General features: G+C 44.3%; 1 protein-coding gene across 1 annotated transcript in view; it reads right to left on the bottom strand.

Annotated features, from left to right (window-relative positions):
• The window catches only part of AIR9 (Outer arm dynein light chain 1 protein), a 62,811-nt gene that overhangs the window by 41,106 nt on the left and 3,718 nt on the right, over window positions 1–17,987 (bottom strand). Inside the window, exons 6-18 of the mRNA XM_086489239.1 lie at window positions 17,895–17,957; window positions 17,694–17,759; window positions 17,502–17,601; window positions 16,817–16,918; window positions 16,202–16,434; window positions 15,984–16,098; window positions 15,791–15,911; window positions 15,500–15,675; window positions 15,285–15,420; window positions 14,997–15,097; window positions 14,872–14,919; window positions 14,608–14,795; window positions 14,355–14,472 (exon numbers count right to left, since the gene is read on the bottom strand). Of these exons, the coding sequence (XP_086345365.1) occupies window positions 14,355–14,472; window positions 14,608–14,795; window positions 14,872–14,919; window positions 14,997–15,097; window positions 15,285–15,420; window positions 15,500–15,675; window positions 15,791–15,911; window positions 15,984–16,098; window positions 16,202–16,434; window positions 16,817–16,918; window positions 17,502–17,601; window positions 17,694–17,759; window positions 17,895–17,957 (1,567 nt within the window). The remainder of the gene's footprint in view (window positions 1–14,354; window positions 14,473–14,607; window positions 14,796–14,871; window positions 14,920–14,996; window positions 15,098–15,284; window positions 15,421–15,499; window positions 15,676–15,790; window positions 15,912–15,983; window positions 16,099–16,201; window positions 16,435–16,816; window positions 16,919–17,501; window positions 17,602–17,693; window positions 17,760–17,894; window positions 17,958–17,987) is intronic.

The raw sequence follows: 17,987 nt of genomic DNA, 5'->3' as shown, positions 1-17,987 counted from the left end.
AAAGCATTGTAATCGACCGCGATTACGCCTGCAAAACCGACAAAAGCCATAAACCGTCTTAGTAGACACTGACTGTTAGTACCTACGTACTAGGAACACACATCTAGCACATGTACGAAATCGACACTCACATCACACGATATCACAGGACATCACCAGACATCACATGACATTCAACATCCATTCGGATCTTAGACCATGATTTATCGGCAATGTAGCTAGCAATCACATATAGGTCCAATCGGGACCTCATCGATGTCCGATTGACTAACCCCTATTGCAACCATGTCTATTCGAGATCAATGAGACCAAAATGCTGCAGTCATTTCGTCTGTCAGTTCCTGCACTCACAAGAAGTCAAGAACAAATCAGTATCATTATCAAGAATTCCATTTCAATATTTTCCCAAGGGCGGGTGGGTATGGGTAAAGGCTGTAACAATCCCTATGCCTTATGCCTGTCAAACTTCACCTTCTGGCATACCAAGCAACTGCGCACAAACTCTTCCACATCCTTCTTGAGTCTTCGCCAAAAGAAATCTCTCTCTACCCCTTTCATGGTGGTAGCAATGCCGTGGTGACCCGTAAAAGGTGGACAGTGGCATTCAGTCATAACCTTTTCCCTCAACGGCTGTGTAACGCACAACATAGTCTTTTTCATCAAGTAGCCTTCCCGAAGGGAGTATCCAGCTATTGTCTCCCCATCCCGTATCCGTGTGAAAATATCTGCAAAATCTGTATCTGTGGCATACTAATCGACCATATCCTCGAAGCTCCTATGATGTGTCGCGGAAACAGCCAGAACCAACGGTTTCCGAGACAAAGCATCTACCACCACATTCTTCTGTCCCTGCACATGGACAATCTCGAAGTGGAACTGTGACAAGATGTTCGCCCATCGCATCTGCTTTTCTGAAAGCTGCTTCTGTGACAAGAAGTAGCGCAAACTCTGATGGTCTGTAAAGATAGTAAAATCTGCTCCGAGTAGGTAATGCCGCCACTGAGTAAGAGCATGGATAACCGCTGTCAAGAGTTTTTTGGAGCAAGAGATTGCGCATATGTACATATACATGCATGATGCATCAAATAAAGAATTGCCCATTTTTCAGAGCCAGGTGGTTACGTGGGGCCCACATGTGTACAGGTAGGACACCATGTACATAGTGCATCGATTTTCACTATTACCAGTACAAGTGTGTTTTTTCTACAATAATGAGGAGTTGGTAGCACTTAAAAAACTTCTCGAGGAAGCTATCCGTGGGCCGACGACATGAGGTAAGCAAGTGCGTCAGATGGCATCTAGTGGCGTAACGAGGCCGAACGGGGTCTATACTTACATGTGGAGAAGTACGAACACAACGTGGGTGTTTCCTTGTGATAATTATGCAAAAAGATCATCATGAGGACCACTTTTTGGGGCCACTTCACGCGGTTGCGGGATGCATTATTTGGAAGAAATGAGTGCCAGGTGTGCGGATGATGCAAAAAGGTGACAACTATGCACTGCGAGGTCAGTTTTTGGCTTGTTCAGGGTCCGTTTGAGGTCATCTAAAAGGCCACGGATGCCCAACTAAAAAAGCTAAGTGTGGGAATTGAAAAAACAGAGAGAAGACCAGAAAAAACGTGGAGAAGAGAGGAGGAACAGCCGCAACTGTGTTTTTGGGATTTTTGGAGCCTGTTTTGGCCATAAACTGCTCATCCGATGTCGGATTTGAGCACTTTGACATTGTAGAGTGGGATTTTGGGCCGTTCCGGACGCGATGGCGCTATCCATTTTGTCAAATTCCTCACTCTTTTTCTACTGTTTTTGTTGTGTAAGTTTCTCCTATGAGCGAAGTTCCTGCTCCAATTTGTGATTGTATCTGGCTTATTTTACCCATACTGTGTGAGTTGTTTGCTCCATTTGTGTTGGCCCAAGCTCATTTGTATCTAGACATCAAAAATTCTCCTCTTTTGAGCTGAGTTTTGTGGGTGTGTGTGTATGTGTGTGTCTCTCTGTGTGGAGTGGGCAAGTGGATAGTCTCTCTCCTCTCACTCCATAGGTGTGTTCCCTGTCTCGGCCAGGTGTGTTGTGTAAGCCGAGTGGTGCCCCATAGTGTGTGTGTATCTTCCCAAGAGTGTGTGTCGGGTTGTTATAGAGACGTTGTGTGTGTTTTCATCCCGCTCACATTCTTTTGGTGCCCCCACTGAGGATCTTTCTCGAGTACCTTTTGCTTCGAGCTTCAAGCTTCGAGATTCGGGGTTACAGGTTACAGGTTACACGTTACAGGGACAGGTACAGGTACAAGTGATTCACATAGGTACAGGTAGCTGGAGTACAGTGATATACTAGCATTGGTGTCACTTACAGTTGATGTGGGTATGCATCACTTGCACATGTTTGAGCGCATTGTCTGTTGGATTGTACGTTACTTGTGGAAACTGCCATTGTACGCATTTGTGCAGCCATACTTGGTTGTATTTGGCAGTCCCATCCATTTTTGAGACTTGGTCTGGAAGGTAGTCATTTTTGAGACTTGACTATACGCGATTTGCATTCGCCTTCGTGTAAGGGTCGATCGCGTGAGGTTTTTATTGAGCTGGGGGATTCTCAAATGTAGAGATCCTTTCGGTGATACAGGTAGCTGGAGCACCCTTTTTGTGACCTCGCCATAGGCTATGTACTAGTGAGTCCTACTTGATGCTCGGGTTCTATTGTTGACAGTTTATGCATACATATACAGTCTATATTTTGGGTTCCTACTGCTCTATTTTTGGGGAAACTCTGCCAAAATTTTTCCAAGTTATGATGGCTGATTTTTTTGTCTTTTGAGCCATTTATACTGTTATGCTGCTGAAATTTTGGCAAAATCGGAGGTTAAGTCAAGTGTGCCTTCTTGGGAGCTTCATGGTTGGCTTTAATGGATGATGAAGATAGCCCTCAATTCACTCCATTTCATTTAACTCAAAGAATCCATATAAATGTTCATGTGTCCAAGAAGATTTTTTTCCAGCAGCGCATAGTCTTTATGTTCGAGCCAAGAAGATTAAGAGAGATCATGAAATGTCCTTTGCCTGTTGTAATTCCGATGATCAACTATGAAAACTCATTTGATGTGCATGTGTTTGTCCTTATCTAAAGTTGAGCTCCATTAAAGTTTCTGGGAATTGAGTCAGTAAAAGTTTTGGGTTCTTGCACGTGTGTTCAAAGGGGTTCTCAAAGCATTATAACTTGGGTAGCCATGGCTTTCTCTTATCCGGAGTTTCATGGAAGAAGTGATGAAGATGTGGAAGAATTTTTGGAAAAGATGGAGGTTGCCTGCATTAGCAACCAGATTCATGACCCTGCGCAGATGTTACGTCTTCTCCAAATTTGTTTGAAGAGTGATGCACGAGTCTTGTCCAAAACATTTGAAGAGGAGTTGCGTGCAGCGGATCCACCTGTAAGATTGAGTTGGGACAATCTAAGGCATGGATTGGAAGTGGAGTTTGTGAAGATAGAAGATCCTAACAAAGTGTGGCAAGAAGTACAAGGTTTGGTGCAAAAGGAAGGTGAGCCAATAGATACGTACATACGTAAGTTTTCATTGGCATGGGAGCGGATGTGCAAGGCCTTAGCACCACAGATACCCCCGCCTGACATGATGAAGAAGGACAGGTTCTTGGCTGGTCTTTGGAAGAATATACGTTGGAGAGTGGAGCTAAAGAAGCTTAGGACATATGAAGATGCACTGAGGTAGCAAGGAACAAAGAGTGGAAGTTGAGGAAAATGAGCCAATTAGGGGTGGAGTCTTTGCCCATGAGATCTGAATTTCAGCCTATAGAGTCTTTACAAGGTCGCATGTTAGGGGTTCATCACGAACCAGTGGTTCCTGTTACTACTCAGGTTATGCCAACAGTGGTCACTACAACAGTGCAAGATGATGGGCTAAGCCAAGACATGAGGCAAATGGTAGATTTCATGAAGAATCTCAACCTAAACATGCTAGGTCAAGTGGGAAATAATCGAGGTCGAGGGAGGTTTGAAAATCAGCCAAGAGGTGAAGAAAGGCCTAGGAATGGTGTTGGACAAAGCAATGGTAGGTACTGGAGGCAGATGCCCACATGTTACAATTGCGGAGAGTTGGGTCACATCAGCCCGCAATGTGATAAACCACCAAGGATGGGGGGAGACATGTATCCATTGCCAAGACAGGTGCTAACTAGGTCAAATGATTATGGCATCGAAATTAAGGGAGACGAAAGAACCACTGGACTGACCCAGGAGGAAAAGGGAAAGACAGAAGTGCTAAGTGTAGTCACCTTGGAGAAGGCATCAAAGCTAGAGGATACATTAGTGATGCCTATTGGGAAGAGGACCACAGAGGATAAGGAAGGAAGAAGTGCCCCAGGTCCTAGTAAGAAGAAAGGAAAGAGCCATGAAGGCGAGGATGTCAAGGCCAAGAGGAAAAAGAGAGCTCGTCGAAAGTTTCATGTTTCAGATTTTCCAATAGGGGATGGGCAATTAAGCTATGACTTGAAGGAGGATCTGACGAGCAGGAAGACAGATGTTACTTTTGAGCAGCTTATAGAGATGGTGCCTAAGCTAAAGCGACAGTGGAAGAGGATGGTTAACCCAATGGAGAAAGAGCCAGAGAGAGGTTCAGTAAAGGTGTTGGCAATGGATGAGCTACCAGACATTTGTCCAATAGTAGATGTGTGGCATAAAAGGAAAAATTTGGGACAAGGTTATGTGGATGGCGGAGCCCAAATATGCGTCATAACACACTCATGCGTTGAGAAGATGGGTCTCACAGTGGCTAGGGTGTCAGGTTTTCGGATCAGATTGGCAAACCATCAGAAAGTAAAATGCTTGGGTGTTGTAAAGAGCTTAGAAGTGGAGACATATGATGCAAAGGCAGTGGTTGATTTTCATGTGATGCCAGCAGGGTTGGGAGCATATCCTATTATACTGGGCAGACCATGGTTATGTGCAGTGGGAGCTGTTCAAGATTGGCGACATGGTACGATTAACCTCTATGGAAAGACAGGTACCAAGAAGCTTTATAATATGGACACAAGGAAACAATTAGAGGAGCTTTATGAAGATGAAGATGAGTCTAGTGATGAAGACTCTTCCACGGTGACAGATGAGGACAGTGATAGCACTACCAGCAGTGATGAGGATGCTGATGTTGCATTTCTTTTGATGGACAAAGAAATCCAAGAGTTTGGTTTAGTTGCATTTGCGAATGAGGTTGAAGACGAAAGTGAAGGGCCTTATGAAGTGTTTGAAGGGCTGATGCAAACCAAGGTTGAGTTGTCAAAGAAGCAGGAATTGATGACACAAATGATCAGTGGAGACCTCTCAGCTATGGAGAAGGATATATATTTGCACATGCTGGCTAGTTTTCCTGATTTGTTCATTACTTCATATGAAGAGATCAGAGGGTTCAAGGGTGAAGAGATGCATATAGAGCTGAAAGAAGGTGCTAAGCCAGTGCGGCAAAGGCTAAGAAGGATGGGTCAAGAGCAAATGGAAGCCTTGCGGGTAGAGGCGGACAAGTTATTGAAGGAAGGGTTCATAGTTCCAGTAGAGACCACAGAATGGGTGAGTCCAGTAATGGTCAGTCCAAAGAAGGATGGGAAGTGGAGAATTTGTGTAGATTTTAAACCCTTAAACGCAGCCACTAAGAAGAACCCATATCCTCTTCCATTCATCGATCAGATCTTGGATTCAGTGGCAGGTTATGAGAGGTACAGTGTGTGTGATGGTTTTTCAGGCTATTTTCAATTGAAGATTGCTCTTAAAGACCGCACAAAGACCACTTTTATTACGCCATGGAGCTGCTATTGCTACACAGTATTGCCATTTGGGTTGTCAAATGGACCTTCCTTCTATCAAGAGAGAGCAAATTGGGTGTTGGAACCATTCATTGGTAGTTGTGTTAAAGCTTTTATGGATGACTTCTGTGTTTAGCAGGTACGTCAGATGGCATCTAGTGGCGTCAGGAGGCCGAACGGGGTCAATACTTACATGTGGAGAAGTACGAACACAACGTGGGTGTTTCCTTGTGATAATTATGCAGAAAGGTACGATAATTATGCCGCAACTGTGTTTTTGGGGTTTTTGGAGCCTGTTTTGGCCATTAACTGCTCATCCGAAGTCAGATTTGAGCACTTTGACATTGTAGACTGGGGTTTTGGGCCGTTCCGGACGCGATGGCGCTGTCCATTTTGCCAAATTTCTCATTCTTTTTCTGCTGTTTTTGCTGTGTAAGTTTCTCCTATGAGCGAAGTTTCTGCTCCAATTTGTGATTGTATCTGGCTTATATTACCCATACTGTGTGAGTTGTTTGCTCCATTTGTGTTGGCCCAAGCTCATTTGTATCTAGACATCAGAAATTCTCTCCTTTTGAGCTGAGTTTTTTGGGTGTGTGTGTGTGTGTGTATCTCTCTGTGTGGAGTGGGCAAGTGGATAGTCTCTCTCCTCTCACTCCATAGGTGTGTTCCCTGTCTCGGCCAGGTGTGTTGTGTAAGCCGAGTGGTGCCCCATAGTGTGTGTGTGTATCTTCCCAAGAGTGTGTGTCGGGTTGTTATAGAGGCGTGTGTGTTTTCATCCCGCTCACACCGCCAAAAGCCCTTTCTCATAAATCGGTGTTGTCATCTCCGGCCTAGAGAACAAACGGCTCTCGTAAGCTATGACATGGCCTTCTTGCATCAAGACCGTACCCAGACTACGACCACAAGCATCACAATATACTTCAAATGACTTCTGCAAGTCCGGCCAAGTCAAAACAGGTCCCGTAGTCAATTTCTCTTTCAATGCCTGAAAGGCAGTCACCTCTGTGGGTCCCCACGAAAAAAGTACTCCTTTCTGTGTCAAGGTATGCAAAGGGGAAGCAACCTCTGCAAACTTTCGTATGAACCGCCTGTAGTACGAACACAGTCCCAAGAAGCTTCTAACTTCATGGACATTCCTCAAATCGGGCCAATCACGGATAGTCTCTATCTTGGCCGCGTCCATTTGCACTCTTGCTTCTGACACAATGTGTCCCAAAAAGTGTATCTCTGGTAGAAAAAATTCACTTTTCTTTGCATTAATCACTAACGTGTGATCTCGTAATGCAAGAAAGACTTGAAGCAAATGATCTCTATGTTCTGCCTCATTCTTGGAGAAAACAATGATGTCGTCAAAGAAAGTGCCGACAAGTAGCCTGTACTCTCGAAAAATCCTGTCCATCATCCGGTTAAATGTCGCAGGAGCATTGGTTAAGCCAAAAGGCATCGCCTAAAACTCAAATAACCCAAAAGTCGTCCGAAAAGCTGTCTTGTAGACGTCTCCCGGCACGATTCTGATCTGATGATATCCACTCTTCAAGTCAATCCTGCTAAAGCACGAGGATCCCTGTAACCTGTCGAGTATATCATCGATCCTAGGAATCGGAAATCTGTTCTTGATGGTGATTTTGTTGAGAGCTCTATAATCGATGCACATTCTCCAAGATCCGTCTTTCTTCAAAACCAACAACATTGGAGAGCAATACGGTGAAATACTAGGCTGGACAAGACCCTTTTCCAAGAGGTCTTTCACTTGGTTCATAATCTCTTCATTCTGTGCTCGGCTCACACGGTAAGGTGGCCGGTTTGGTGACGTGCTTCCAGATATCAGATCAATGGTATGATCTTCAGGCCCTCTAAAAAGCAATCGGCATGAGCGTGGAGAAAAATCTTGGCGTTCTTTTGTTCAGGTCAAAACATATTCAACCTTTATCCATCGTTCAGTTCTCTCCCAAAAGAATGAGTAAGAAACTGAAGTTCATCAAGTACAATCTCTAAGCCCTTCATTTATCAAAGTCGCTTTCTCGGCCCGGTAGTCAACCACGGCGTAGTTCTTGTGGTACCAAGGGATCCTGAGTAGAACGTCACTCGCGTGCCCTGAACACCCCTGTCATTGCAAACGAAGTTTGCCAATGCTCGGTGTAATGGCAACATCCCATCCGGGTGCCAGTCGAACTACCTTTGTCTGTGGTGTCAGTCTGTCGGGCGTAATTCCAAATCGAGCCACCAATACCAAGTGAAGATGTTGGCCTTGGCTCCTTTAAAGAGCTTCCTGATCCTTCACTTTGCCCCAAAAGCGGCAAAGTTTGTACTTTCATTCATTAGATTCGGTACAGGTCCCACGCCATGTGATACGAGTTCTGCTTTTCTATCTGCCTTTTCTGCCACGTTCCTCAGCTGCTCTCGAACTCTCAGGCCTGTCGTCATCTTTATCATCCTGTTCTTTCTGTGCCTTTTTAGGGCACTTCGCGGAGATATGTCCATGTTCCCCGTATCCAAAGCACTTCCCCTCTCTGATGAAGCGAGCTTTCTCCTGAGGAGTAAGCTTCGGTCGTGCATCCTTCTTCTCTGGGTTGCTCTTTTTCTTTCTACTTTCATTCCCAGAAGTCTGTTGGGCTCGTTGTGTCATGGCCTCATTTGTGGGGTAGGTCAGACTGCCAGAGTGAATGGCAAAGCCCCGCTTCGCATGACTCATCAACTCCTGAATAGAAGCTGACTTCTATTCCAAGCAGTGGTCTCGGATCTCTGTAGGTAGACCCAAGGTAAACCGCTCAATCTGTTCTCTGAACGAGATCTTCTTGAATGAAGAGGCGGGTAGAAAAGAGCTCCATAATCTTTCACAATAAGCATTGATTGTATCTTTCTTGGTCATCCGAAGATGGTTCCAAGCAGCTCGTACATCTCGTTCATATTCTTGCGTCAACCAAGAAGAAATAAAAAGCTTCTTAAACTTCAACCATTTAATTGGTGCACTCTTGTTAAAAGAAGCGTGGACCACCAAGTACGAGCATTCCCCTTAAGGTAAGAGGTAGCTCTCCGAATCTTGGAGTGCTCTGAATAGTGTCCTCTCGCGAAAGCGATGTCAAACTGCCGTATAAAAGACAAAGCCTTCGAAGCATTTGAGTATCCTGAAAAGTATCAAACTTGATCAAGTGGCCACCTTCCTTAAACTCTCGGACTTTCTTGCTTTTATCTTCGAGAAAGTCATACTGATTGGCTTTGTAAAAATTCTTCTTGTTCGCATAAAACTTTCCGTCATCGGAATCTGAGCTGTCTGTAGACGAGTCCTTAGTAGAACTGTTAGTCTCTGGGCGAGATGTAGCCTTCTTTGCCTTTTTCTTACTATTTCCGAAGCTTTGTTTCTTGCTTCGCTTTTTACCTTTTCTGTCTTCTTCGCTCGAATCCGAGGAGCTAGAAGAACTGTCAAAAGAAGAAGAAGAAGAAGAAGAAGAAGAATTGGGTACTCCTTCAAATCGAACACGCTTCTTCTATTTCTTTGCCTTGTCAAAAGTCGACTGACGACCCAAATAACCTGGAAAGTCAATGCTTTTCTTCTGCTTTTTACTGTGCTTTTTGGCTTTCTTTTGCGCATCAAAAAGCTGAGCAATCCGTGCATCAACCACGTTCTCCAGTTCCTTCTCCGTATATTTTCTTGGAGGCAGAAGGTTTCTTGAGAGCGGGTTTCGGGAGTGGTGTTGTGGTTCTTTGCCACTCCATCTGTACCTCTTCCAAAGAGGTATGGTTCATATATTTTGCCATCTTCGGGTCCTTGGCAAAATTGAGCATCATCTTTGTTGCATCGCCGTTCAATTGGCGACGCTCCATCTCTCGCCACTCCGCCTAAGTAGGCCAAGGCGGATCATACTCTCTGCCGGAATCTTCGTTGTGATCCCTGCCCGCATCTCCAGATGCAGAGGGAGTCGATTGATCATTGCCTGAAGCCATAGGTGCCGCCGGAAAAAAAAAATCGGGGATCGGATTTCCCGTAGAAGAGAAATCGGTCGTGCTCTAATACCACTGTAACAGACTTGGACACTCCAAGTCAAGAATCAACCGCGACAGCACCAAATAACCACTTCAAAACAAGTCACAGATCACAATAGATGTACACTAGCCCGGCAGAGTTCCATGCCTAGAGATATTGGCCCCAAAGACTGGCGCCCCTTTCGGTATTTCTTTTTATATTAATCAAATCAAAGTACAAGAGAGTGGCTAGGGTTTCACTCTCAGACTCTGCGTCCAGATGCCCTGAGAAGTGAGGCCCTCACCACTAATTTAAAGGTTACAAGGGATGCCCAAAAGCAGAGCCCCAAAAGCTTCAAATCAAAAGCAATTGCTCTCTCTCTCTCACAAAGAGTCAAAACTTGAAAGCAAAAGCATTCTCTCTCTTTCTCATTAGGTAGAGAAAAAGCAAAATTTGCGTCGCTCATCTTCCTATTATAAAAAAAAATTAAGCCTCCGCGATTTCCGGAAATTAGGGTTTTTGGCAAAAATTAGGGTTTGAAGGAATTTTAGGGTTTCTGGCAGAAATTAGGGTTTCTGTTGCCGTAGCCACGTCATCACTTTATGACACGATGACCGAGCTAGGGAGATCCAGACGCCCACGATTGCAGAGGACTACACAGTATCGACGAAGGCTGCATCAGAGGCTTCGGATCACTTTGACCCGACATGCACGACGCTCGGTCAAACTACTGACCATGGAGGAGATCGATGAGATCCGCCAGCGACCTATGCTGGATCTCTTGTGATTTACCTACCCCAGCTAGCTCCTCTGCCCCGTTCACACCTAGCAATCCAGGATTCCATAGTATATTTGTTTTGTCATTTTGTTACTCTGACTTTGTATCAGATCCATCACATTGTAACTTTTTGGTCACATAGGTCACTTTGGCCTTTTGAAGACGTTAATATAACATTTCTCTCTCTCTCTCTCTCTCTCTCTCTCTCTCTCTCTCTCTCTCTCTCTCTCTCTCTCTCTCTCTCTCTCTCTCTCTCTCTCTCTCTCTCTCTCTCTCTCTTTGAGTCGAGATTCAGGTGAGGCTTGGCGTCTCTTCCATGAGCACTCACCTCTTCCAGTGATTACCTCTCCCGAGATTTGGGGTCAGTATGCAGCATCATTATATACAGTACCTGGGCAACCACCATTACCAGACCCTCTAGAACCATGTCCAACCACTAGTACCTTCTTTACCACTGAGATGGTGAAGAACGCCATTGACAGGATGAGGCCTAGGAGAGCATATGATCATGATGGTTTGGTGGCAGAGCACTTGATACCTGCTAGAGATTTACTATCATAGGTTCTTGCGCGGTTGTTTAACCGTGTCATGTGTGAGGGACTACCCGAGTCCTGGAGATTATCTACTATTGTACCTCTCTTCAAGGCAAGGGACCCCACTATGCCAGGGAACTACCGTACTATTATGATAGGGCACACATTGGCACGGTTGTATGCATCCATTCTTGAACAACAACTGAGTAAATGGGCAAAAAATGAGGGCATACGAGCAGCAGGACAAGCTGGATTCAAGAGGGGTTTCTCCACTTTGGAACATATTCTTACACTCAAAGCCATTATTGAGGAGGTTCGGGCACATGGGAGACGGATGTATTGTTGCTTTGTGGAGTTCCTCAAAGCATTTGACACAGTGCCGAGGGCCAGATTGATGCACAAGCTACTGAAGTTGGGAGTACCCACAGAGATCACATGGGGGATCATGGCTTTATACGACTCATTGGCCAAGTACGCACTCTTGAGGGGATTTCTGACATTGTTCATTCCACTATTGGAGTGAAGCAGGGGTGTCCTTTGTCCCCTACACTTTTTGGTATGTATGTAGATGAGGTCTCTGACTACATTCACAGAGAGGGTGACAGAGGCGCTCAGCTAGCAAGGACATGGATCCCTTTATTATTATATGCGGATGATATTGTGTTGATATCAGAGTCGCCAAAGGGCATGCAGAGACAGTTAGATGCATTGCACAACTTTGCAAAGGATAGTGGACTGTCTGTGAACCTTGGTAAAACCAAGGTTATGGTGTTTAACACCACACCACAGTGGGTCAAGAGATCGGCACCTACGCTCGTATATAGTCACGACACTGTGGAGTACACAAATGAATATACATATCTGGGGGTGGTATTCACGGGACCGAGGTTTACTCTGAGGAGAGCAGTAGAGACTAGACTGTCCAGAGCCTATGCGGCATTGGGAGGGCTATAGAGGATGTGTTCGCAGGTTCAGTTTCAAGAACCACGAACAAAGCTATGGCTCTTTGATACTTTGGTTGCTTCAGCTATGCTTTATGGGGTCCAAGTTTGGGGACCATCTGTGAATCATGACAGTTGGAGGAACATGGAGAGACCTTGGTATTTATGATATCCCGGATGATTAGAGCCAAGGCCTCTGTACCACATGCGATTATTCGAGCGGAGGTAGCCGCCCCTCCTATTGAGATTGAGGCTCTTACTAGATCAGTGTCCTTTATGCACAGTCTATGGGATACACATAGAGGCAGATATACTAGATTGGCTCTTGAGTCTTCTAGACAATTAGCGATGCAAGGAGATGCATCATGTTGGTATGCGCAGATGACCTCATGGTTTCAGAGGCATGGTCTCAGCATGGATAGTTTGCCTCCTTTTCAATATTCCCTAGATGCACCCTCCCTGCCAGTCACACGGACGGAGATCACTAGACTCATTCGGCAGGATCTAATACAGTTGGACACCAGGAGGACATGGGTAGAGCCGATGCAGGAGTTGGACACGAAGATGGCTTTTTACAAAGAGCACCTTCTCCAACTTTCGGGAGATTGGTTTGTGACTCGTCCGAGCTACATGGACACTCATTTGTCTCATGGTCTGCGATGTGCTATTGGTCAGATTCGCACTTCCTCACACCAGCTGGAGACTGAGACGGGTAGATTCAGAGGGATACCACCGGAGTCTAGGATATGTCAACTATGCAGTAGAGAGCCAGAGACAGAGCTACATTACATATGCCACTGCACTGTGTATTATGGGATACGAGGGCGCTTCCATTGCTTATTCAGGGAGGGTTTTGGACCCCTAGATAGAGTCATGAGGTATCAGGATCAGAGATGCCTTGGCTTATATCTACTTGAGCTACACCGACATAGAGATAGTCTGTTGAGGAGACATGGAGCACGACAGTCGCAGAGATAGATCACTGACTTCTTTGGATCGAGGGAGCCAAGAGACCAACCACCAGCACAGGGTTGTATCCGCATTCATACGAGAGGCACCCTCATTGACAGGGCGACTGAGCTCGGGAGATCGAGACGACCACGACCGAGACACGGGAGCACACTCCATCGACGGAGACTCCAACAGAGGATCAGAGGCATTCTAGCACGACACCCAGATTGTCATTGAGGGCCTATTCTACATTTTCACATTTCACACTCATTTTCAGTTTTCATTTTTACTTTCAGTACTTTTTGTACTTGTACTTCAGACGTTGTATTAGATTCACCACTATGTATCTGATGGTCTCATAGGTCATTTTGGCCTTTTGAAGACGTTAATATATCATTTCATCATTTCATTTCTCTCAGACTTGGTACTAGACTCACCATTGTAATCAGTTTGGTCTCATAGGTCATTTTGGCCTTTTGTAGACATTAATATATCATTTCATTTCATTTCTCTCTCAAAGAAAGATACACAGATTGCAGATTTACGAGCACAATTGCAGACCATGCAGACAGAAGAGCAAAAAGCAAGTGAGAGCCCCATGACAGAAACATTCCAGCAAGAGGTGACAATCATGTCCTCAAGGTAAACTCATCCGATCCAGAACACTTTGTTCATGAAGTCATGTCAGTAGTCAAAGAGAAGAAAAGAATGGAGAGCATAAAAAATGAAGTAAGGATTGGCAAGCTCTCTTTAGACTGGGCAGTGGGATCAGGAAGATGATGCAAAAAGCATGAAGGATGATTACATACTAGAAATAGATGTTGGTCCAGTAGTTGCCCAGGTCAAGCGTGTCGCGGGAGACTATGCTTCCAGCACTGCTACATAGAGTTTGACCAGTGTGTGGCCAATCATGATGGTCCAGTAGTTTCCCGGGTCAAGAGTGTCCCCAGACTTTCATGTTCAAGGTGCTCCCTTAACAATACTTTCTTTATTAGCAATAGGTAAGGCATGACTAACTTCTAACCTTGTGATGGTAAAAGCTTCACCAAACTTTGACACTTAGATGGAGCTAAAAGACACCTAGACCTTTGGGATAGATATACTTTCAAACCTCATCCTTGTATGAAATTCACTCATCCATCCATAGAACTAGATCATACTATTACATGTATATCCGTTTTATCTCGAGTGAAACATGATGATGTTGGCCTTGAGATCGCCCTCCCGAGTCCCCACGTAAAGTGTGTATGTATGTGTTTGAAAACGACTTGAGCAAGCAGATGCACATGTGCGCCCTTCTAACAGACAGTCTTCTGAAGCCAAAACAAACATGGTATGTTGCAAAGCTTGATAAACATCCAAGAAAACAAACGGGACTGGAAGGAGTACTTTCAACAGGAGCATCCGAAAATATGAGCACAGGTTCTCCACTTTCCCCGTCAGACCGAACCGGAATATATTTTGCTGCTAAGTAGAAACCAACTGCCCCAAGTGGAATTCGAAAAGCCTGAAAGTAGAACATATAGATGTGCCAAAATCATTGTCTATTTTCCACAGCTAGCCATAGGTGACGTGTCAAAACAGTCTGCCCTTGGCCTTTACACCCTGCTTTTCTATACAAGAAAATTTGACGTTTACAAACCTTTGATATCTTGGCTGTGCTAATTGCTTCCAGATTTGCATCTCCTAAAGACTCATCAGGAATACTTGTCTTGAACCACTGCACTCGGCTGGCACCCTCGACTCCACCAGAGACAATAGCACTTATTGCAATTTTATTACCCTCACGAATGTCCCCAACAATTCTGAGCTCAGTGACTTTTGGTGGGGCTACGAAAACCAAGAAGATACAATTGATAATTTGCTATCATGAGTATGCCTCCACAAGAATGTCAATAACACCCACCGAGTGTTACTTTTCCTGATATTGCTGACACGGGGTCTCCATGGATTCCTACAAAACAAAAACATGATTAAATACCTATTCCCCACGTGTCCAAAGCAGCTAATCTGCATCAGTTTCAAACCAACCTTCTAAATTAACAGGAGTGTACATGAACATTATTTGCAAGCCAACATCATCCTGAGAAAGAGTGTACTCTGAAGTTCCCCTCGCAACAAGCTTGAACTCCCTACTTACAGAAAGTCAAAAGTTGCAAATGAAGTCTTCACAGCAACAAAACAAAAAGAATATAAAAATATGAGAAGGTTGGATTGCCAAAGCACATAATTAACTTCAAGCGTCCATCTAACCTAAAAAGAATAGAAAGCGCTACTTTTTGCATTTTTAAATTCATCTACCACAGTTCAGAGATGTACCCAGATTCAATGTCTTCGCGCAACCAGTCAAATTTACTTGAACCTTCTTGACCACCGAAATAGGTGCCAACTCCTTTGATGGTGTTGCCTTCCTCCACATCACCCAGAATTTGAACACTGCTGACAGAAGGGGGAGCTGAAAACAACATGTCCACATACATAAGAAGATGTCAGACCCCTAACATTTCAAATGATGCCAAGTCAGACAACCTTACCTGCCTGTACTACAGCTGTGGTGGCAAAGTGAGGCTCTCCTTTTACACCTTCTTGAGTCACAGGAGTATACATAAGGAGTAAATTTGCACCAACATCATCTACTGACAACTGGTAATCCAACTCCTCTGCACCAACAATTACCACTGGACTGCGGTTTTCATAACGCCTCAGCCAGCTAAGATTGCAACACACCCAAAAAAACAGGGCATGATGAGCCATAAGCTCGTACTTTCCATTAAGACATCCAAAGGTTAAGTGGACTAGCTTCACTCTATATTGCATAAATGTACCTTACTATGCCCTTACTGGGAGTTCCGCCACACCATGCTATCTCTGCATGTCCCTTAATTAAAGAACCCTCTCTTAGTTCACCATCCACCTCAAGGCTCATAACCTTGGGACAGCCACTACCTGGCGAAGGTTACTACATCAAAACCTTGTGAGGTTGTTTTGTGCACAGTAAAGAACCAAGATGGAAATTACCTGGCAAAACAGGGAAAGAAACTGCAAAGATTGGAGGGTACTCTGTAGCCCCGAGAAGAGGAGTGCATTCCACCTTTAAACAGCGGCCAACATCTTCATGCTTTGGCCAGTACACCTGTGACAGTCAAGATCATCAGAATAATGTCTTTGTACAGTCCAGGCATTACAATGACAAAATACTAAACAGCCAACCGATGATGGGCTATCACTGCACTCACCTCTTCTGTTGCACCTTGAATGGGAACAAAATTTGACGGTGTTCGCCCACCAAGAAACCATTGATAGCAGAGAGTCATCTCCACATCCTCCAGCTCAACACTCTGTTTGGTGAAAGTAAAGTGGCAACTGCAAGGATCTTCCTCAGAAGGTTGTTCAATCAAAGCTTGCTCCACAGTATAACCTGGGGGTATCTTTTCAGCCCATTGTGCTGTAAGAAATTTCATGCTGGAGTCTGTTGCACCCACAAGCATCAACATATAAACGGTCATTATCCATGGCAATCACCATAGGTCTGAATGAAGTGCAGATCATTCCCCAGTGATGCTAACAAGCAGAAATTCAGAAGTGTTTCTGAAGCAATTATCCAACAAGACTGTTCTCTTTGAAGGTCTTGCACTCATGTCATATCACTAGTAGCTATAGAAATGCTAGAGAGCAAAAATGATGATTCTTGATATAATGAGTTTATCATGTCTCATTAAAGGGTTAAACCAATCACATTGTCATCTTCAATAAGCTAGAGGAACAAAATCCTAGATAGTGCTAGTACGATCATCTTTTATAGGAACACAAAAAAGTGTTGCAAATTAGCTTTGTGGCACATGAATACTTACCAAAGGCTTCTTGTACATCACAAAACTCCCAACCATCTCTGATGCATAGTGCTGTATGAGCAGGATACATGCGGGCGAGCTCCTGTTCCTCGAAAGGAAGATCTGAATGAAGCACTATCACTATTAGAAAAGTTATACATATCACCACATAAAATAAGTGCTCCATTGAGAATTCCATAAGAAGAAATATGTAAAGCTCAACAATTTCAAAACTCACATCCATCTTTTACTCTAAAGACTTGTCACCTGTGCTAGGTATGTGGTACAAAGAAACTACCAAATGCAACGAGCCAAAACCAAACAACATAAGAATCATTCAATGTGAAGCCTATGCTGGCATGGAATCGTGCCAAAACCAAACAAAATAAGAACCATTCAATGTGAAGCCTATGCTGGCACAGAATCAACCCATCCTCTTGGCAATGCCTGCATGCCTCGAATAGAAAAGCTAGGCCTATACTAATGGTGCGCACGTGCAAAGTGGTTTGATATGTCAATATGCTTCATGCCAGATACGGTCAGGATCAGCTTATAAGTTTGACTCAAGCCATTGGGCTTTTTCATCATGTCAAAAACACAACTTTTAGACCAATATTGACAAATTGTGCGATATCTTGCTAAAAAGCATTCCAGCTTCCACATAATTGATCAATATCTTAAATACCATGTGACAACCATGACGGACCTTTGTCATTAAATTTCTTCAATGTTGGTCCAGCCAGTAAAATTGCAGCTGCCTCCACATGCTGCATTTCAGAGATGGGGTTCTCTTCCAATCGCAGATGCTGCAAGGACAGAAACAACCAAATTTAGAACTGCTCATTGTAGTTTTATGAATGCTCAAAGTGTTCTAGTCAAAGCAAGTGAGCAATAGAACCTCCAGCATTGGTAGGTGAGGGAACCCCTTAAAAGTTGAAATTTTGTTCTTGCTTGCAGCAAGGACCTGCACAAATGCAGCACATTGAAGTAAGTGCAACACAAAAAAAAACTCCTCGATTGGCCACTGCCCGCTTCATGTGTATAAAGTCTACTTTGAACATATTCAGGGAAATAAACTAATGTTAACATGTTTGTTCACCTGCAGCCTGGGTTGTGGGGCCATTGCCAAGGACTTGAGCTTATTTTGAGCAACTGATAGAAACTGCAATAAGTGCATTCACATCCAAAATCC

Source organism: Adiantum capillus-veneris, chromosome 18, assembly GCF_014529385.1.
Source record: "Adiantum capillus-veneris isolate H3 chromosome 18, ASM1452938v2, whole genome shotgun sequence".
NCBI lineage: Eukaryota > Viridiplantae > Streptophyta > Polypodiopsida > Polypodiales > Pteridaceae > Adiantum > Adiantum capillus-veneris.
This window is presented reverse-complemented; position numbering and strand designations above follow the sequence as displayed.